The 22,932-nt window shown below is 37.9% G+C and overlaps 1 protein-coding gene across 1 annotated transcript in view; it reads left to right on the forward strand.

Moving 5' to 3' along the window:
- Nucleotides 1-13,298, forward strand: part of PPAT (phosphoribosyl pyrophosphate amidotransferase) — a 39,016-nt gene extending 25,718 nt beyond the window's left edge. Inside the window, exons 4-11 of the mRNA XM_079153779.1 lie at nt 2,805-2,917; nt 3,025-3,170; nt 4,455-4,527; nt 5,718-5,869; nt 6,337-6,464; nt 7,469-7,690; nt 9,693-9,813; nt 10,904-13,298. Coding sequence (XP_079009905.1) covers nt 2,805-2,917; nt 3,025-3,170; nt 4,455-4,527; nt 5,718-5,869; nt 6,337-6,464; nt 7,469-7,690; nt 9,693-9,813; nt 10,904-11,100 — 1,152 coding nt within the window. The 3' untranslated portion in view covers nt 11,101-13,298. The remainder of the gene's footprint in view (nt 1-2,804; nt 2,918-3,024; nt 3,171-4,454; nt 4,528-5,717; nt 5,870-6,336; nt 6,465-7,468; nt 7,691-9,692; nt 9,814-10,903) is intronic.
- The last annotated feature ends 9,634 nt before the right edge of the window (nt 13,299-22,932 follow it).

Genomic DNA, 22,932 nt, shown 5'->3' on the forward strand with positions numbered 1-22,932 from the left:
TTTTCTTATGCTTACCAGCTTGCTTGCTACAATGGATGCAGCAGAACAATCAGATAAAGAGATGGGTAGAACAAGGTATGTGGGAAGAGGTGTGGAGCTTTGATGCCCTCTGAGTCCCACTCTAGGCTCTCCTTAGGTATCTGGAAGCTTGGGATTTTTATAGAGACCTATTTAGTTGGCACAGTTGATTGCATTATCAGCTCAAATTTCAGCTCCTCTTCCCTCCTGGAAGGTGTGGTGTAAGGTTGAAAGATCCGCCCTCTGATCACATGGTTGGTTCCCCAGCCACCAGCACCCATGCTGAGGCTATCCAGGAGTCGCTGGCCACCAGTCATCTCATTGTCCTGCAGATTACACTTACATTGGTCATTGCAAGGCGTTTAGGAGGTGTGTGTGAGGAAAATCCAGGTCAAAAATCAAGAGGCAGAAAATTGTGACTATAGTGAACATGTCCAGACTTTTTTCTTGTCATTATTTCATAAATGACAATGTAATAACTACTTACATTGTTTTAGGTGTTATAAGTAATCTATAGATGATTTATGTGTTATAGTGTGTTAAGTTATATACAAATTCTACACCATTGTTTTATAAGGGACTTAAGCATTGCAGATTTCGGTTCTGCAGTGGTCCTAGAACTACTCTCCCATGGGTGCAGGAAATGGTATATGTCATTCAAGCATAAGAAGAAAGTAGAGCCAGGTGTGGTGGCGCTGGCCCACAATCCCAGCAACTTGGGAGTTTGACACAGGAGGATGGTAAATTAAAGCTAGCCTCAGCAATGTAGGGAGATCTTGTCTCAAAATAAAATATAAAAAGGGTTGGGAGTGTGGCTGGGTGGTTAAGAACTCTTGGGTTCAATTCCTAGAACCAGAGAAAAAAAGTAGAGTATAGGTTCAGTATCCCTTCTTTGAAATGCTGGGACTGGAAGTGTTGCAGATTCTGGATATTTTTGGATTTTGGAATTTTTGCATATACCTAATGAGATCTTTGGATTGGAAGTCTGAACAAGATATTAATTTATGTTTTATTTACAGATTATGCACATAGGCTGAATGTTATTTTGTATGATGTTTTAAATAATTTTATGCTTGAAACAAACTTTCATGTGCAATTTCCGTTTGTGGCATGTTGGTGCTCAAAAAGTTTCAGGTTTTGAAACACTTCGGTTTTTTGGATTAGAGATGTTCAATTAGGGATGTTCAATTGAGGCATAAGAAAGCACATAAAGGAAATGGAATGTAAACTTGAAAATTACAAATATGAGAGAAATGAATTATACAATACAGGAAACTAAAATAGAACCTGGGAGCAAGAACAAAGAATGTTACTCACACCCTTTATTCACAGCTTATTATTTGGAACGTTCTGTGGTAACAGTGTCTAGTTTATGCCTTTGCCTTCATCCATTGTTTCATCGTTCTTTTTAAAATTATTATTATGTGGTGTCTTTATATACCTGGTAGCTTTTTTCTTTATCCACTTGTGCCATTCAATGTTGCCTAGTTTCTTCATTTCACTAGAGTCTAATCATCTTGATTGGCACCCTCAGGACCAGGTGGTATTTCGTATAGCAGTTGAGACACACGTACCCCATTATCCCTTTCAGCCTCTTAGAGCTGTCATTTCACATAAGGTAAGCAGTTACAGAGGTTGGGTGATGACGAACTGGTGGACTGCCAGGATTTAGAACCCAGGTTTTTGTATCACTCATTATCCTGTTTTCCATTCTACCTTTAGGGCTTCCCAGAGCTTTGCTGTGCTTTCCTTACAGGCTCTGGTATTATAATCTACGTAGGATACATTTAACCTGGAGCAGTGGTGCACACTTGTAATCCCAGCAGCATAGAAGGCTGAGACAAGAGGATTACAAGTTAAAGAGCAGCCTCAGCAACTTAGCAAGTTCTTGAGTAACTTAGTGAGACCCTGTTTCAAAATGAGAAGAGGAGAAAAAAAGGGGGGGGGGGGCTGGGGATGTAGCTCAGTGGTAAAGAGCCCCTGGGTTAAATCTCCAGTATGGAAAAAAAAAGAGAGAATATGTTTCTTTCCCTATTTAAAAAAAAAGAGAGAGAGAGAGAGAGAGAATATATTTCTTTCCCTAAAAGGAAAAATATATAGCTCATTTTAAAAATTCAGACAAACCCAAAAGTATAAGCATGCAGTAAATTTCTAAAAGGTCACCATTAGAGATGAGCTCCAGGAGTTCAGTTCTAAATAATGTCTAGCTGCTTAGACATAACCCTGTGCCCAGATGTTAGACTTTATCTCTACATATTCAGCTATGTTCTCAAAACATTCTTGTGTCATTTCAATTCACTGTGGTCAGTCATGTTCAGAACCTCAGGTGGTACTTATTACATCTTCTACACTGAACTGTTTAACACAGTTGATTTCTTCTATCAGTCATCAGTGAGGATAGGTAGCCGCCATCACTACCACCAACAGACTCAGTTGAAGAATCACCACTGAAGTGTGTCTCTCTTATGGGAATGTGTCCTACTAATCAGGAGTGTTGTGGGTAGAAAATCCCACAGTCCAAACTCACCCTCCAATGCAGGTCTACATGACCTCAAACTATTCTTAGTGTCTCCCAAACCACTGGGTTTTTTTCTTCTTGAGAACATTTGGAGACTTCCCATTGTCTTCCACCGCCATCCTCTATTTTTAGTATACACAATCAGCCGAGTGCAGGGGTTTCATAACTGGGTGTCTGCAGAATGCCTGATTATTTCTATTAGGGTGGGCTATTGGATAAGGATTAGAGTGGAGCTTGCTTGCTAATGAAAGTTTTCTTTTCTGTATAGCTTCTGCGTCATGGTGTTGGTCTGTCCACCAGCTCTGATAGTGAAATGATAACCCAGTTACTGGCGTATACCCCTCCTCAGGAACAAGATGACACCCCAGACTGGGTAGCAAGGTAACTGTAAATATGGAATATTCTTTTAGCTCTGGTAATGTGAGCTTTGATTTGAATATGTTTATAATGGAAGTGATTTATTCAGTCATTTAATTAATCCATTCCAGGATTAAAAACTTGATGAAGGAAGCACCCACAGCATACTCCCTGCTAATAATGCACAGAGATGTTATTTATGCAGTTCGGGATCCTTATGGAAATCGTCCTCTATGCATTGGTCGACTTATTCCGGTTTCTGATATAAATGACAAAGGTAAGGGACTTCAGAAGGAATATAAGTTCATAGCACTTTCCAAAGTCCTTACCCTACTTCTTGGAAGCCCTGAAATCTTTAGGTATAGGAAACTTATGAGTGAGAAGGGATTTAGTTAAACAGAAAAATGGCATTTTTAGATTTTTGTTTGTTTGGTTTTGGTACTGGGAATTGAATGTAGGGGCACTTAACCACTGAGCCACATCCCCAGCCCTTTTTATTTTTCATTTTGAGAGAGAATCTTGCTAAGTTGCTTGGGGCCTTGCTAAGTTAATGAGGCAGGCATTGAACTTGTGATCCTTCTGCCTCAGCCTCCTGAGTCATTGGTATCACAGGCCTGTGCCAGGGCACCCAGCTTGGTATTGTATGTTTTACAAGTAGTTTTCTTTTACTACATCTGAGAATGAGTCCCCCCACCCCACCACCCTCTTTCTTTCCCAAGAGTTGAATGGTTATACATAGTAATTGGTTTTATCCAGACAAATTCATACATTCATGGAAAACAGTTGCAGTTCATGATCCCCTTTTTTCCTCCCCCTTTTCCCTCTCTTCCACCTCCATCCTCTTTCTTCTTCCTCTACTAGACTTCTTTTTGCATGTCTGTTAATTTGTATTTGATTAGTTCTTTATGTAATCCTATCCTTCCCTCCCCGTTTCCTTTATGTTACTCTGGCTTGCACATATAAGAGAAAACATTTAATCATTGAGTTTCTGACTTTGGCTAAATTCATTTAGTACAATATTCTCCATTTCCATCCATTTACTAGCAAATGCCGTAATTTCAGAGAATGAGTTACTTTTAATGTATTTAATGGATATTCCTATTTTTTTCCTGTCTGAACTATTTGTAGCCTTTGTTTAGCATTTTCATTTCTACAGTATGATTTTAGTGATATTCTTTTTGACTTTTCAGATGTCTTGTTTAGTCATAAAAATCAATACTAGTAGGAATTTTGGAGGACTGTTACTTACCTTTGGCTAAAGTTAGACAAAGATCCATATGCTTTTTTAAAAAGTATTTTTTAGTTGTCAACGGATCTTTTATTTTATTTATTTATTTGTATGCGGTGCTGAGGATCAAACCCAGGGCCTCCAACACGTGCCAGGAAAGTGCTCTACCAGTGAGCCACAGTTCCAGTCCCACCATGTGATTTTAATGTTATGAAGATCAACTCTTCTTTGAGCTGTTTTCCTTTATCTATTTAGTGTTTAACTGTTCTGTTGAAATAGCCTCTTTTAAAATTACTTAAATCCATTAACTGAATTCTTTTGTGATTTTTATAGAGAAAAAAACATCAGAAACAGAAGGATGGGTGGTGTCTTCAGAATCTTGTAGCTTTTTATCCATTGGTGCAAGGTAAGTTTTACCTCATTAGGCATTTATCTTTTTCCACATTGATAAGACATTTTTCAGCTGGGCATGGTGATGTGTACCTGTGGTCCAGCTACTTGAGACCACTTTAGCCTGTGAATTTGAGACCAGCCTGGACAAGATAGTAAGATCCTGACTCAAAGAAAAAAAAAGATTTTTTTGTTGTTGTTTAAAAAGAAAATTTTCTTTTGCTTTTTGCTACTTACATGAAAGTTTTCTTTCTAACATATATAAGAAAACATGTTCATTTTGTTATATAGATTTGCACTCAGCACTTATACTGACATGAGTGTTACCTTGTAATTTTGAAAGTCATCTTTCTATCAAAATATCATGAGACTAAGAAAGGAAGAATGTTCTTAACAAGAACTAATTATAATGAAAAAGTTTTAAAGTCAATAAAAATACTCTTTTAGGGCTGGAGTTGTAGCTCAGAGGTAGAGCACATGCCTAGCATGTATGAGGCACTGGGTTCGATTTTCAGCACCTCATATAAATAAATAAAGATGTATGGACAACAAAAAAAAAAATATTAAAAAAAAATACTTTATTACTATTTCAAAAACCAATAAAAGATAGAACTCTTTTTTTTTTTTAAATTTAAAAATTTTCTAGTACTGGAGATTGAACCCAGGGTACTTTACCACTTAGCCAAATCCCCTACTCTTATTCATTTTACAAAATATTTTTAGTTGTAGATGGACACAGTTCCTTTTTTTTATTTATGTATTTTTAGGTGGTGCTGAAGATCAAATCCAGTGCTTCCTGTGTAGTAGGCAGGCTCTCTACCACTGAGCTACAATCACACTCCTCCTGCCCCCAGCCCTTATTTTGAGACATAGTCTCCCTAAGACTTCACTAAATTGCTGAGGCTGACCTTGAATTTTTAATTCTCCTGCCTCAGCTTCCTGAGTCACTGGGATTAACAGGCATACACCATCATACCCAGGACTTTCGTTTTTAAAATTTTAAATTAGAACATAGGGATAACAGAAAGATTTATAGAAATTACTGCTAGAGGCATATTACCTTTTAGTTTTTTAAACCATCTTTAGACTTTATATTAAAGGAATCCATTTTTCTAAGGGGAGAGAGCCATGTGTTTTTAAATTGATATTATCATCAGCCTTAATGACTAGATATTAAAAGTAATTAAAAAAAAAATTCTTTTTAAGATATTACCGTGAGGTTTTGCCTGGGGAAATTGTGGAAATATCCAGACATAATGTCCGAACTCTTGATGTCATATCAAGGTCTGAAGGAAACCCAGTGGCTTTTTGTATCTTTGAATATGTTTATTTTGCAAGACCGGATAGTATGTTTGAAGGTAAGTAAATTTCTTTAACTATTCATATAAATTTCTTATTTATCTCATCTAAACATGGCAATTCTTGGCCCAAAGGTTTACCTGGCTCCTAAAGGTACATAGTTTTATGTTTTGGATATACTAATAAGTCCATAAATCACTAGATTGCTATTTCTCTTCCTTTTAAGATTTAGACATTATTTTTCTTATTAGAAATAATGCTTATGATTTTCAGATCTGTACAAAGGTCAAAATTTTTAAATACCACAGTTCAACATTGAACTCCCAAATTTGTGTTTCCACTTTATTGTTTTTGTATATATTGCTTTTTTTTTTTTTTTTGTCCTGTCAATTGAACCCAGGGCCTTGAGCATGCTAGGCAAGTTTGCTTTTCTTTTTATATGATGTTCTAAGAGTTATCTTTTTAGAGTAGCAATATTATATTATACTAAGTAAAAACAATCTATTTCCTTTTTCAAACATACCAGACCAAATGGTTTATACAGTAAGATTCCGTTGTGGTCAACAGCTGGCAATTGAAGCACCTGTGGATGCAGATTTGGTTAGCACTGTTCCAGAATCTGCTACACCTGCTGCTCTTGGTTACGCAGGAAAGGTATTTCTCTTAATTAATTTGCATGGAACGTTCAAGGGTAAGGTACCAGTCTTAGTTTATTTCTGGTGAGTGCCTCATGGCAGATGAAACCACAGTGATTGCATCTCCATACTGGAAGCCAGAGAGCAATTCAGGGTTCAGACTCAGGTTTTTATAACAACTCGCTCTCTCGAGGCCAATTCAAGACCCTGAAGGACCCTTGAGAACTATCATAATCCTTTCTGAGGACAGCCCCCGCCCTGTAACCCCCCTCTCCACACACGTACCTAAGGACCTCCATTAGACCCTGTCCTTTAAAGATTCCACACCATCTCTACCACACAGAGGACCATGCCTCCAAATCATGAACCTTCAGTGGACAAACCACAGAAGATAGTTTCATTAGTTTCTAAAAGAAACAAATGTGTATATTTTTGAAAAGGTTACCTTTAGAAATGGATGAATAATTTTCCTGTACCTAAAGAGCCTCTCCTTAGCCTGTTTTTTTTTTTGTTTTTTTTTTTTTTTTTTATGCCAGTAGCTTTTAAATATGTGAATTTTTCTCACAGTAATTTGTATTCTCTTTCAAGATAGAGGAATGATCATGTTTAGGAGCCCAGCATTAGGCAGGTGCATGGGCACCTACCTGTAATCCCAGCTACTTAGAAAACTGAGGAAGGAGAATTGTAAATTTGAGGACAGCATCAGCAAACCTCCAAGTCTCTATCTCAAAAAATAAAATCAAAAGGGTCATGAATAAAGAGAGGCATTAAAAATTCTAGAAAAATGGATCGTTTTCTCACAAGCTATATTACTTTTGGTGGGGGGTTTCCCTTCTTTTTCCCTCTCCACAGTTTAGTAAAATAAAATTATACTCTGTTAATGGAAAGTTTGTAACAACCACCAAATTGTCAGTTTTATATATGTATTAAAAAGCTAGAACTATCTAGGGGGAAAAAAAAAAAAAAAATGGAGCCTGGAGTACAGTGTGTATTACTGCTCATTATTTATGTCTCCCCTTTCAGTGTGGACTTCCATACGTGGAGGTGCTGTGTAAAAACCGGTATGTCGGAAGAACTTTCATTCAGCCGAACATGAGGTTAAGACAACTTGGTGTTGCCAAAAAATTTGGAGTATTGTCCGACAACTTTAAAGGCAAAAGAATTGTTCTTATAGATGATTCAATTGTGAGAGGCAATACCATCTCACCTATAATAAAATTGCTCAAAGAATCTGGTGCAAAAGAGGTAAGATTAAAACATCCCAAAGCATCAATAGTTAACAATACAATATTAGCAGTAAAAATTGAAATTTAGTATAGTGAATCAAAGTGGATAGATAGGTCAGTATGATAAATTAACCTTTCATAACAGTTTGTTTTACAACTCACTGTGGCAACTTGTAGAACATGTAATAGCCACTCTTAAAACTGTACACTAAGTCCTTGAAAGACCGAAAAGCGAAATAAAAATGTTTAAGGATAATTTTGCAAAAATAATTAGAAGATTAATTTTGAAAAGTACAACAGGGGGCTGGGGAGATAGCTCAGTCGGTAGAGTGCTTGCCTTGTAAGCATAAGGCCCTGGGTTCGATCCCCAGCACCAAAAAAATAAAAAGAAAAGAAAAGTACAACAGAATGCTTTTTTAATCTATAGAGTTTTGATTACTTTCTGTTTGGAACAATCAATTATAGTGTAATAAATTTGACCCTTTTTAAAATACTTTTACTTATTCACTTTTATGTGGTGCTGAGAACCAAACCCAGTGCTTCACACATGCTAGGCAAGTGCTCTACTGCTGAGTTGCCTAGGGCCTTGCTAAATTGCTGAAGTTGGTTTTGAACTTCCAATCCACTGCCTCATCTTCCCAAGCCACTGGGATTACAGGCATCCACTACTGCACCCAGCTAATAAAGTGTTTCTTGATTTATGTATATTGGTTTTTTTTAGACATATTGGTATTGCCCACCTAAAAGACTACAGTATAGGTCTAAGGATGCTGCTCAATGGAAGACCACGTGACTACCTTGTGTGTGGCCCTGGATTCTATACCCAGCACTGAAAAAAAATTTTTTTTTTTTTTTTAATATAGTGAAGATGTCCTACTTGCTCTGGGAAACCAAAACAAAATTGTGTGGTTTACTTTTTTTGCTCTGTTCACTTTCATGATAATCCAGATGCAAACCTGTAATATCTTCAGGGTATTCCTGTATTGTTATATTTTTAAACTTCAAAGCTTAATTTAACTTTAAATATTTTAGTAGGTCAGATTATATAAGTGAGATGTCATTTATAATAAACAGTAGAGCAAAGCTAAAAATAAAATTGTAGGAGAAAATGGGATGGAAAGCAGTAAGACCCTATTTAGAAGTTTCAAAGATAATTACAATTGTAATTTTCCAGCCTTTTTTTATGACTGGTAATGATTAGATATTCTTCAAAGTTGTTTGAAAATTATATAGTACAAACAAAGGTATAAAGTAAATACAACGTCTGTTACAATAGTAAAAAAGAATAGACCCCAAAAAAATCTGGAAATGGCTCAAGTATCTGCCAGTAGAATAGTAAAGTGATCAGTGGGGTGACATATGTAGCCATCAAGAACTCTGTGCAGAGCTGGGTGCAGGATGCATGTCTGTCATCCCAGCTATTTAGGAGGCTGAGGAAAGAGTATCGCAAATCTAGGCCAGCCTGAGCAACTTACTGAACACTCCTGTCTCAAACTAAAAAATAAAAAGGGCTGAGAATGTAGCTCAGTGATGCAGCACTCCTGGGTTCAATCCCCAGTAGTGCAAGCCAAAAAAATAAAACCAAGAAAAAGAAAGTTTAAAGAAAAAACAAGTGGACACTGAATATGGCTATGTTTATGGACCTAACAAAAGGCAGAAAATAATACTAGACAAAATTAGCTCTGTTTGGTAGTAAGGTCTTTGTTATGATCTGGTAGATCATATCTTTCTTTTTAATATTTTAAGAGGTAGGCAAGAGTACTACTCAGGTATTATAAGAGAAAATAACAGTAGCACTAGGACAATAAAGTCATTAAATGAGAAATAGGAGATCTGAAAAAAGATTCCTTATCAGTGACATGAGAAAAAAAAATGTCTATTATTCATTGAAACAAATTTTATAGTTTTCCTTATTGCCATGTCATTAGTAAATGTGCTAGAAAACAACTTTATTTTGGATTTGATCAGTGGAAATTTTTGTGTATTCTTTCTTTGAGTATGTGAAATGCTTTCTTTCCAAGGTACACATTCGAGTAGCTTCACCACCAATTCGATACCCATGCTTCATGGGAATAAACATTCCCACAAAAGAAGAGCTCATTGCCAATAAACCAGAATTTGATCGGCTTGCAGAATATTTAGGTAGGTATTAAAATTTCTGTAAACGTTGTTTATTGAAAGAAAATCCAAAACTTGTTGGCCGTTATACATTTAATAAAAATTAAGTTGAATTTGTTAGTAACATTGAATGATGTTCAATATGTTAATAACCCTGATTATATCATATATGTTAAGCAGATAGTGAACACTGTTTTGAATAGTGGTAGTGTTGGACTTTGTAGACCCCATGGCTGTTGGAGGGCTAGGCCAAGGTGAAGCCAGAGAAGGAAGAATGGGTTTATAGGTAGAATGAATAGCAATTATATGAGCTAGAGATTCTGAAAGTTCAGATCCTAAGAAAAATGAGAGAAAACTAAATCATATCAGATCTGACCCAATGGTCAAATCCCCAGGAAAGAAAGAATTTTATAATGGATTTTAACAGAATAATTTTTAATATGAGATAAGGAGACTTAGAAATCTATTGTCCTCCCTGAGACATCTTTATTTCAAAATCAGGAGATATGTGAACCATTTTAGTGCCACATAATGTCCAGTCATTGTACCTCCACACTAGTAGCAGGCATTTCATTTGACTCGTCCCACCTTTGCCTTATGGATTACATATTTTGAATATCACCATGATAGGTACCATATTGTAACGACTCATTCTCTGCATGTGTTATTGGTATTGTCATAAATTCACAGTTAAGTGGTGTTTGTTTCCCCCAGCTCATAGGTGAAGAATAAAAGGCGAGTCTTTTGAATTTTAATTAGAGGCTAAACAAGGTCTTGGGTTCACTTTCTAGTGCTGTCCCCCTCCCCCCAAAAAAAAGGAGAAAAAAGCTTTTTTCTATTGATATTACTCCTCAAGCCTTCTAGTCTTGAAGTATTCCTACTGTTTTAAATTGTTATCCTCTAAATTCCTATAAAAACTTTAATGATTTGCATTTTGATTTCTTTTCTTTTACCTCCCTCTCTTTCTTTTTAAGAAAGGCCTAAGGAAAACTTTTAAACCTGGCTTAAATGATGCTGTTTGTAACTATGCTCTCTTGAAATTTTCCTTTTTTTTTTTTTTTTTTTTTTTTATAAGTCTCATGACCTTTTCCTTTTTTCCTCTTTCCCCCTGTAGGAGCAAACAGTGTTGTGTATCTGTCAGTAGAAGGACTGGTTTCATCTGTACAAGAAGGAATGAAATTTAAAAAACAAAAAGAGAAAAGGAATGATATTATGATTCAAGAAAATGGAAATGGATTGGAATGTTTTGAAAAGGATGGTCATTGTACAGCTTGTCTCACTGGAAAATATCCCGTAGAGCTGGAATGGTAGTGGGAAAAGGCAGATATGTTGCTGAAGATAGAAAATTGGTCAAGGAGTGAAATGGTTACACCTTACTGTTTTCTCAGTTGGTAAAATATATAATGCCACATGCTTGTGTTTTCCTTTATAAGTTTTGAGAGTTTTTTAAATTTCTGTAAAGGATACCAAAGTGCTATAATTGAACCTTGCTAATTGCATATAATACAACTTGTGGTATTCTTTTCTAAGAGGCCTTGGTTAGCCTTTTTCACCTGCAGAGAAGGGAGGTGATAAGTGGCATTTGCCAAGTCCATGCTTAAAGTGTTTGTGAGAAGTTAAACTTCAGACAGGAGCTGTGGTGCAGGCAGGACAGGTGAGTTAAAAACATTTCATGCGAAGTTTGAATCTATTATACCCCATAGTTTTCTAGCCTCTACAGTTCTGACTGTAAGTTACTTGGCTTCTCTAACTTCAGACAACTCTTTGAAAAAAAAGAACGGAACATATCTTTTTGTGCCTCAGTTTCCCCACCCATGAATGAGGTATTTATAATTATTAATCATTGATAGGAATGTGAATAAGTGTTAGACTTTTGGTGCTTAGAGCCAACATTTCACTCAAATTTTAAGATAGTTCATAATCATTAGTTTTTGAAAAGTGAATGGTGATTAGCCTTTTTAAAATTAGTTTACAATTGAGATTTCATTATGATGGAGGGAGATATGCAATTTGGCTGATCCATGCCATCTCTCTTTGAGATCCCTTTGAGAATGGTTGTAAAAATGTACCTGTGGAAAAAAATTCCTACATTTGAGTAGAAAATATTAACTGTAATATTTAGTGCCCAAACAATATAAGCCCAGCAAGTAACTTAGTAAATTTTGAAAAAAATAATGCATTTTAAAAATTCAATGAACCCTTTTTGGTGGGGATACTAGGGGCTGAACCCAGGAGCACTTAACCACTGAGCCACATTCCCAGCCCTTTTTAGTTGGTTTTTTTTTTTTTTTTTTTTTTTTTTTTTGAGGCAGGGTCTCACAGAGTTGCTTAAGGCGTGGCTAACTTGCTAAGCCTGGCCTTGAATTTGTGGTCTTCCTGTCTCAGCTTCCCGAGCTGTTGGGATTACAGGCGTATATATGTATCCACATACATATGATTGAACTAAGTGATCAAATAGAAACATGGTAGGGGGTCACTTTTGTTTAATGATGAAGCAGAAAATTGCTTTTTGGGATTTAGAATACCCATATGCAAGCATCAACTTACAATCACTTTTTTCTACTTTGTTTTATTAGTATCTAATGATTTTTTTTTTTTTTTTTTTTTTTTTAGTTTTTGTTACTCATATTTAGAAGACTGAGATAATTTGCCTACCAACTCCTGTTTATATAAGATTTTTAAAACAAATGAGTTTGTTTATGTGTTACCATAATTTGATGTATATAGTGTCCAAATACATTTAGGAATTTAATATTTATTAATAACTAAAATTGTTTTGTCTGCCCTTGCTCTATAGTCCCATGTGTTATTGACAGGTCAAGATAAAATGTTGGTAGAATTTTAATATGTCAGTAGCATCTGAACCCTGTGGCAGTGACACAGGCAAACTGGCATTTCAAAGCCCTGGGACCATTCCAGCATGTGTAGCCTCTTGTCTTAAATGCATTCCCCATGGAAGCATGGAGGAGGTGAGACCTATGGGTCACTTTTGAAATTGCCTTACTTAAATTTGATTTTCAAAAACAAGAGACTCAGGGAAAGTATTAAACCAAAATCTCTGATTTGACTTCTGTTTTCCATAGTTTTTTATTTTGTTTTATTGAAATGCTTTTATAAAGGAAAATAATACTGTGACAGTTTGTTTCTACAATCTTTTTTAGAGCTTTACAGTTTTACATAGTAGTTGGGTTCATCCCAACAAACTCATACATGCATGGAAATCAATTTCAGTTCATAATCCCCTCCTTTTCCCCTCCCCTTACAAATTTCTTGATATTTCTCCATCATGGTCTTTTATGTCACAATTTCTGAAGTTGAATTAAATTACAAATTTTTTCTTACCAACTTGGTTTCAAGTGTTGTTTAAGTACTTTGAACTCATATAAGCAAATTACAAAGGAAAAAAAAATGTGTTTCCCCAGGATCTACCTTGTGAACTCAAATCAGCCTACTTTTTTGTGACCTCTTTGTGATTTCTTGATGACAAATATATGTAATAAGTATGTTTACATATGTGTGTGCTTTTTAAAATAGTGGTAGTTAATGCATCATGAAAAATAGCATGAAGACAACCTCCAGGCTCTGTGCTGGAACCAGCTGTTCAGATGTTATTTCTCTGATCCAGGCATTTCAAGAAATAGGCCATTTCTTATGAACCACATTAAATTTCTGGTAGAGTAGGAGAGACAAATAAAATAATTAGAAATGCAGTATTAATTTTCAGTGTTAAGTATGGCAGGGTCTTTGGAAACACTATGGAAATGAGGAGGCTTAGATTCTTAAAGCGTATATGTGTTGGGCGAGTGCTTTTAAGACAAAGGCAATAAATGCATAACCTATAGTGCATGCAGAGAGTGGACTATTATGTAGTGCTAAAAAGACATGAGCTATCAAAATAAATGACATGGAAGAAATTTAAATGCATATTAGAAAGTCAAAGAAGCTAGTCTGAAAATGCTACATACTGCATGATTCCAACTATATAATATTCTAGAAAGAGCTAAACCAGGGAGACAATAAAAAGATAAATGGTTGCTGTAGGTTAGTGGAAAAGGGAGGATGAATAGGTGGAATAAGATTATTAGGGCACTGAAATCAATTGTACATGGTACTATAATGTACTGTAGCAAATGTTCCACACTAGTGAGGGATTTTGATAATAGGGAAGGTTATGTGAGGGCAGAGGGCACATAAATTCTGCTATGAACCTAAAACTATTATAAAAAATAGTCTATTTTAAATAATGAAGACATCAGAGTCCCACCTCTTAAATAATGTATTGCATGTACTTAAAGATAGCAGTCCATGTTCTCCAGTGTCTCTACATTTAAATCTTTTTCTGTATTGTTCTGTATTAGAGAAATAATTTTGGTGTCTTTTGTTTGTTTGTTTGAGACACGGAAGCTCTCAGTACTGTGTTACACAGGCTGCCCTTGAACTCTTGGGCTGAAGCAGTCCTCCTGCCTCAGCCTCAGCCTTCTAAGTAGCTGGTACTATAGCCATATGCCACAGTGCACAGCCCATACTATTTAGTGTACCAATTTTTAGACATTGCTTGTTCTCCTGTCCTGGACTCTACAGTCCATTTTAACAGGTAAAGGATACACTTAAGCATATACATATTGCTTCAAAATCTTGCCCTAGAACCAATAGCATCCCTTAATTTTCTAATGCCTGCTTCTTGGATTCAAGTAGAACCTAGTCAACGTCTCTAAGGAAAACTGTCATCATGTTCTTAAAAGAAGTGGAAATGAGCAACCAGGTTTCTTTTCAGAAAAAGCTGCATGCTCCTTAACAAGACACACTAGAATAAGTGTAGTATACAATGTAAATCTGTATTTTTAAGTATAGAACCGTTTTCTCATGTATCTAGGTAGTTTGTTGTATGTCAGGAACCAGTGCTTTAATCTCTTTGGAATCTCCTGCAGATAACGCTGAATTCTCTGCACTTTGAGAAAATAGAAAAAATTTATGAAGGCATTCCCAAGCACTCTTCCTCAAAAAATTGAATTTGCTTCATTGAAAATTACTTCTCTGATCTCAGTGTTGACATTCTAAAGGATATGATAGGAATAATGTTTAATTTTATGTATCAACTTGGCTATGCTATATGCTTAATTGTTTGTTCAAATTCTAGGCTAGATGTTGCTGGGAAGATATTTAATCAGAGAACATGTGAGTAGATCTCCCTGCACAATGTGTGTGACCTCATCCAGTCAGTTTGAGGAATTTAAGAAGCTGATGGAGGTTTCCTGAGGAAGGGATGAATCCTCAGTTCAACCTAGAAATCCTGTTTCCATCCTGCTGACAAGGAATTTGAATTCTTAGATATACAAACCCAACTCTTAGGCCCGGATTTCTAGCCCACTGGCCTTTCATAGATCCACATTAGTGAGTCCCTACAATTACATGAACCAATTGCTTAAACATCAGTCTTTTTTGAGTTTATATTCTATTGGTTCTTTTTCTCTGAAGAACTTCTAGACTCACCCTTTTGCAAACAGCCTGACTTCCTTATCCCTTCTTTCTTGCTTGCATATTCACTTCTCAAAATGTCACATGTGAATGATGTCAGCCACCAGTTTTCTCTCTACATTCTGAGCGCAATGTACCATGCTACAGAAATGCCTAACAGGGACCTAATCTTGTTCAGGAATAGGATCAAAAAATTTCAAAATTATCTTTGAAACAAAAAAAGATTTTTTTTTTTGGTAAGAAACACACTATCTCATTTAATTATTACAAGACCCCCCCCCCCCTTTTTTTTTTCAGTACTGGGGATGGAACTCAGGGCCTTGTGCTTGCAAGGCAAGCACTCTACCAGCTGAGCTATCTCCCCAGCCCCAAGACCTCCATTTTACAGATGAAACTGAGGTTCCCAGGGAGCAGCTTCCCAGCTAGTCATTGTCAGTACTGGGGCTTGAAACCATGTGTTAGAGTCTCAAGTCCTTTATTTATTTATTTATTTATTTATTTATTTATTTTCTTTCTTTTTCTTTTTTTTTTTTTTTTTGTGGTTCTGGGGATTGAACCCAGGGCCCCTGTGCTTCCGCAGCACTCTACCAACTGAGCTATAGCCCCAGCCTCAACCCTAAAGTCCATTCTTCAACTCCAGTCTCAGAAGCACAAGAGAAGCCCCTGTCCATTTGGGCAGACAAGATATTTGTCATTGATCTGTGGGACTTAAAAATACGATCTAACCTTCTGTTAATTAGGGTCAGACAGTGTCACCTGGGTGCACAGCCAAAGAACAAACGCTCTTACCTGCTCCTCTTTCGGGCCTTTTCTACCCCTCTCTCCCTGTCGGTCCGATGGACTGTGATGAGGACTGGTTTATTTACCTCTGTGTTCTTTGATTCCTTCCTGGCTCTTTTGGCCTCCATTTGCTGTACTCGGAGCCTTGTGAGGACAAAGCCCTGCAGGTCCCTGCAAGCACTGAAACGCGTCCCCCAGCTCGGGATCAGCAACTGCTCTGGGATGGGGACGGCTCTCAATAAATAAGAATCGTGGCTGCAGGTGACACAGACTGGCCAGGGCTGAAACAAACATTTTTGAAGGAAACTGGCATTGACATGTGAGAAATGTGTAGGTAATTGGGTGAAGAGAAGCAGTGAAATGAACAGAATGTATCAGTGTATCAGTAGGGCAGTCATTTGATTCTGTCCTGTAATTGGAACATGAATGAAGTAGAGCCCAGTAAAATTAGTTGGAGAAACAGGTACATAAGACAAATCTCTGCTCAAGTTACTTTTCAGTGTAAGAAGTATATGTTCCTGTTGGAGAAGGGTCTGGAATTACAACCTACATAAAAGCTAATAAAAAATAACTAGTTAATGTGTCAGGTCAGTGGAAAAAGGAGATTCCTGGGTGAAAGACCATTGTGTACTCACACAGGATGGTAGAAATTTAGCCCAAGGCCTTTCTTAGGCAAGCACACAAACGTTGAACTATCTCCTCAACCCTTTTTTCTTCCCTTTTTTTTTTTTTTTTTTTTTTTTTTTTTAAAGTGGGTACTGGAGATTGAAAATAGAGGCACTTTACACTGAGCTATATCCCTAATCCTTTTCCTTTTTTATTTTGAAACAGGGTCTCGCTAAGTTGCTGAAGCAGGCCTCAAATTTGTAATCCTCCTACCTCAGCCTCTCAAGTTGCTAGACCACAAGTGTGTGCCATCCCACCCAGCTGTTATTTTGATTTTGGGGTAGGGTCTCACTAAATTACCCAGACTGACCTTGAACTTGCAATCCTCCTGTCCTGACTTCCCAAGTAACTGGAAGTGTAGGTGTGTACCACTGTACCCAGTTAAGACAACTTGATGATTTATAGCAAAAGCAGTAGGCAGAGCTTCATGTTTGTACGTTTCCCATGCTCCCAAATCCCATGGAGGTGGCAGGAGTGTGTCTGGATGATATGTGCACAGTGATTGTGTTACAGGACAGTGTTTCACTACTTATAAGCTCGCTCTTTTCCTGAGGAAGATAGCACTTCAGTGCTGAAATTGGTCATCTCAAACAACCCTGAAGAATGATCTGGATTAAGAGAAGTTCACACTTTGCATTCTCAGCATACCTAGCAAGAATTTTCAGGGACCTTCAGGACCCAAATGGGCCCTCAACAAAGTATACTGGGTTTGTGGGATAGGGGTTGAGGGGGATGGGTAAATCCTCAAGGATTTGAAGAAAGATATTGCTGAAGAATTGAAGTTTAGGGGTTGGAATCGTGGCTCAGTGGTAGAGTACTTGCCTAACACGTGAGGTTTCGATACTCGGCACCACATAAAGTAAATAAAATAAAGGTATTGTGTCCATCTACAACAACAAAAAATAAAAAAAAAAAAAAAGAAGTCTAAACTGCTTTTATCAAGTAGGCATGGGGAGCCAGGCATGATGGTAAACACCTGTAATCCCAGCAACTCAGCTATTTAGCAAGACTCAATTTTTTTTTTTTTTTTTTAATTTAAAGGACTAATGATGTAGCTCAGTCATGCAACTACTGGGTTTGAGTCCCCTACCCCCTCGGGGAGGGAACAGTAGGCATCTGGAGAGAAAGGTATTTCGACTGGAGATCCAGCCAAAGCATGAGTGTGGAAACGTAGGGAGGACTTGGTATGCTCTAGACTTCCAAGCATCTCATTGTGGCCAGAGCTCATAGTAACAGGAGTAGGGCATGTGGGAGATAGGAGTAGGGGAGCAGTGACCAACTTTGAGAGGTCATGCTAGAAAGATAATGAAGCAGTTTAATGTAGGGATTCAGCTAGACCTGACTGCAACCATCTTGAGTTGTAACTACCATGACTGCTCTTGAGTAGCCCTGGTCTGTATTCCCTCCATGGTTTCCCAGTATACTATAAATAGACAAAACCATTAGAGAAGCACTAGACCTTTACAATGCAAACCCTGTTGCCATCAATGCCAGGGAATATGCCTGAAATCTTTTACATTAGTTTGAGCTAAGCCAGGTCCCTTTTAGCTTAGATGAAATCACTTTTGTCCTGTCTGTATATGCCTCTTTCTTCTGAACCAAATCATGAGGATCCACGGGTCTTGCTGTGACTTAGAATCAGGTTTCTGCCAATAAGTCCACAGTAAATTGCAGTCTATGCAATTCTGCATCTGTTGGCCATTTTCCAGTCTCATGGCACTTTGGCCAGTTCTCATAAACACAGTGGTCATCCCAGAACACTTGCTTACCTTACTTAAGAATCTAAATGTTAGGATGTAGGCAATGAGTCTAACTCTCTGGTCTAATAGCACCTCGTGACTGGTTCTCATACATGGGGCCTGTTTCAGAACACTTACTTCCCTTGCCAGACTCTGAATGGTATGATGGAGGCAGTAAGATCACTGAAGCTTCTTATGCTCTTAGCAGGAGGGTGCTATGCCTGATCTGGTGTATGTTTTGGAATAATCAGTCTGGATTACCACCAGCTCAGAAAGTATCTGTGTGCTTTACTGGGAATTGAACCCAGGGCTGTGCTCATGGCTGGGTAAGCCCTATTTTAAAAAGCTTAATTTTGAGACAAGTTCTAACTAAATTGCCCAAACTAGCCTTGAACTTGAAATCCTCTTGTTGCTCTAGGTGAGATTACAGGTGTGCACCATCATACCTAACCAAAATGTGTCTTGAACACAGTCATTTCCATTTGCTCTTTTGAGACTCCCTGAAAGTGAGAGTGAATGAATCCCTCCACCCCTGTGCTGGGTCTCAAACCCAGGACTTTGAAATGCTCTACCATTGAGTCCCTAGCAAAGAGATTTTACCTTAAAAAAAAAAAAATTTTTTTTTTCACTAACATAGGACTAATTTATTACTTACAAAATCTTACCTGCCATAAGTATTTTGGGTAAAAAGAGTAATAGACTCTCAAGGGTAAAGGGAAATAAATAATAGAAATGAAGTTCTAAAGTCAATAGCAACGGGCTCAGCTATTTGTGTTACCAGAGACAAGAACTTCTGATTCAGTGACAACAGAAACTACACTGAGCCAAGGTAGCAGGAGCACAGAGAGGCACAGCTTTCATTAGGGCTTCAACTGAAGGGAGACATGTTTTTTTTACTGATTTTCTGGGGTAGGCTAAAGTCAATTTTCCACTGGCCAGGGGCAACATTCCAAAAGATGTTTCTCTTTGCACAGACTTGTACTACCAGGCAGTAATGGTCAACTTGTCCAAACTTGAATTACTTTCTTACAGCTGGTGCCATAAGCCTGTGCAAATATCCTGGCCTTGTGATTCCTTAGGATAAGACTGAAGGACTGCGGGCTGCTAGGGCTGCTGAAAATGCACAAGAGTGGGGTGGAAGAAAATACACACCAGCTCTGACGGGCACTGATCACGTACGTCTACATGCAGAGCTGAGTATAACCTGATCCAAAAGTTAGGGCAGCAGAGGGGACAAATGCAATATGAAGACAGATGCCAGGTCTTTTTTATCCTGTTCCAACCACACATCAGACATCTGCAAGGTCAATTGAAGAGTCAATGTTTTCAGCAAAAGTGGCCTTCAAGCCCTTGAAAAGTAGCCTAAGCAACCATTATCATCATAACCCATAGGTCAGAGATAATCCACAGTAAAACTATGTGAAACTAGTCTATTACCCAGCTGTGTGATTCCATTTTTTAAGTTAAGTTGACTAAGAACAGGTGAAGCTCTAGAGGGTTTCTTTAGGTTTTTCCCCAGTAACAATTTCATCATGTGCAGACTTTCTACGATTTTATCAAGGTCTCATGACTACAAAAGAGCACGAGGCAGAGAAGCAACATGCCATGCTACAGAAGGTCATAGTTTTATGGTGCCCAAGGGTTTATTTCACTGTCCCAGCTTTTTTGTTCCACCATGGTTCCTGCTTTTGACTTTGATTCGGATCAGCTAAATGCTAAGCCAGTCAGGAGCCAAGCCAATAGGCACTCCTCATTGCACCAGAGAACCCTCTGAAAGGATTAGAAACTGTTTTCTTGGAAGTAGGGGGTGAACAGGGCAACTAAAAGAACTGAACGTTTATTTAGGAATGAATTACATCCTTTTACCACCCTCCCTCTCCCCAACCTAATGCTGAAGGGTTTTTTTTTTTTTTTTTTTTTTTTTTTTTTTTTTTTTTTTTTTTTTTTTTTTTGTTCTGGGGAAAGTAAAACAGGGTCTTTGTGTCAGAAGGCACAGGACATCTAAGAGAGGAGGATTAAGTGAAATTAATACTGAATTGAGAACACTTCTCCCTCTTGATTTTCAACAAACTTGTCTAAGGAGGAGGGAAAGGCTTTACATGTTGTTGTTCCACTAAAAACTCAGTTGGGTCAGAAAACATGTATTCAAAGCCAGCTCTGAGGAAAATAGAGACCTATCTCATGTCCGTTTTCTGGGGGATCAAGGACATAAAAAGTTTTTTTATGGGAGGGGGATATTAGGGCAAAAAGAGGAATTTCACAGGTTTCACCCTTCCTGGACATCACGGCATTTGTGATCTCCTTATCATATCAAGAGTAGCACTGACCTAGGGTCAGCATCTGCATCTTCTTTTTAGATAAACATATTAACTTTAAAACTAGGAGAAAAGAGGCATTGCTGAGGGCTTTCTGTAGAATTTAGAGTACAAAAAGAAAGGATGTTAGAGATAGAGGAACAGATTAGGGAAATGGTAGGAAGGTGAGAAGGAAGTAGCTCTAAGAAAAAAAAATAAACCATCTTTTCCAGGAAATAGTCCCAGTATAAAAAAAAAACAAAAACAAAAACAAAAACAGCTGTGGATTTAGCTTGGTGCTAGAGCACCCCTAGGTTCAATCCCAAGGACTGAAAAAAAAATGACACCAAAAACAAATAAAAAAATTCCTCCCTGAATTGCTCTTATAAGGGACTCAGAACTTTGAGCTTTTAAGTATGAACAAGTAATCAAGGATCCCTAACATGTTAGGAAAGCCTCAAACGTGAAAGACAGCTCAAAACCAATAGAAGGAAAAACCCAATAGAAGAAAAACAAATTTGAAAGAAACGAGTTCTGAAAAAACACTCTTTAAAAAGTATTAATATCGGAGTTGAAAGATGATATTGCACTGTAGCAGCAACTGAGTCAACTGGAACCAAGCAAGACTGGAAAGTCTTTACAAAAAAGCTGATGAGAAGACCTGAACTAAGGGAGCACTAATGGAAATGATGATGACATTTTGGAGATGTAAATTCTAGGACTCTCAGTGGAAAACATTCAGAGTGTCTGAGAATGAGGTTCAGGAATTTTAATTTTTTTTTTTTTCTGTATTGGGAACACTTTACCACTGAGTACATATGACAGGGTACAGATAGATGTGAGTGGTGGAGCATGAGGTTAAGAGACTAATTCTATAAAATAGTATCACTGTGCTGACCCCAAATGCTATCTTTTCCAAGAAGCAATTTACCTATAGCCCTGCCTACCTGGCTTAAGTGGACAAGATATGTCACATTCCTCAGCAAACTACCTATTATCTGCAGGAGAAATGCAGGTCCCAAGTAATGTGGATATGGGAAACCCAAGTTAGGCTGAAGGGTAGACTTTTGTGACCCTTTTTCACAGACCAGATCCTGAAACTCAGGGAGATAAGGATAATTCCTCCTAACCATAAAATCTGTAAGAATTAATGGTTAAGAATCCAATTAGGTCAAAGTGACCTAGAGTTGTCATGGCAGTGAAACTTGAATGTCTGAGGTTATCTTGCTGTCCGTCAAAAGTCAAGAGGTGGAACTGGGAAGGACTCTCTGGAAACTCCTCTGAGATCCATAATAAAACTGGTGTGTAGGAGAGGCATGCTATCTCTCTTCTGAGGACCCACTCTCTCCTTAGTGTGTTCCCTCTTTTCCTGTCCCTTCAATAAACTCATGCCTGTTACTCTGAGCAACACATCTGAAATCTTTCTGACTTGATGGCAAGAATCAGGGCTTAAAAGGGGGGTGTCTCAGTTTCCCAGAAGGTCCCAGCTCTGTAACACATCCTCAGTCCTTTTTGAGACAGTCTAAGCTGCTTAGGGCCTATCTAAATTGCTGAGGCTGGCCTCAAACTTGCAATCCTCCTGCCTTAGCCTTCCAAATTGCTGGGATTATAGGCATGCATCACCAGGCCAGAACACCTTTTCTCTTTTTTAAACATCATCCCAGTGAACACCGTGGGCACATGCCTATAATTACTGTGCACTCCACATTTGGAACTGGAGGACACAGGGTCTTGAAGGGCTATGAGAGGGTAAGAAAGGTGAAATTAACCAGCATGCTGAGTAGATTATGGTGTCATTCCCAAAGACAAGGCACGTGTTTAGGGACTCCCCCTCCCCCCCATAAAAGGTCGCAAAAGCCTGTGATACACTGGAAGAATCTGGTTGTGTAGAGGTTTTTCTTGCTTGGATTAAAACACATGCCACAATTTGCTTGTCACCAACAACTAAGGACACATCCTATGCATTATCAGGTATTGTAGGTGCTGAGCTGCCCTCTCACCCCAACTCCTGACGAAGAAAACCAAAACAGAAGCCTGATTCTCTCCTGCTACCCCACCATAACTTAACAAATGTTACCTGCAGCCAAGCCAGATAATCTGCCTGGATCCTGGCTATCAGGATTATGCTACACACTGGCCTAAGACGTGAGCATAGGATGTAAAAAGAAAAAAATGAATTTTATGCAGTT

The sequence above is a fragment of the Sciurus vulgaris genome (assembly GCF_902686455.1).
Source record: "Sciurus vulgaris genome assembly, chromosome: 9".
Classification (NCBI taxonomy): Eukaryota; Metazoa; Chordata; class Mammalia; order Rodentia; family Sciuridae; genus Sciurus; species Sciurus vulgaris.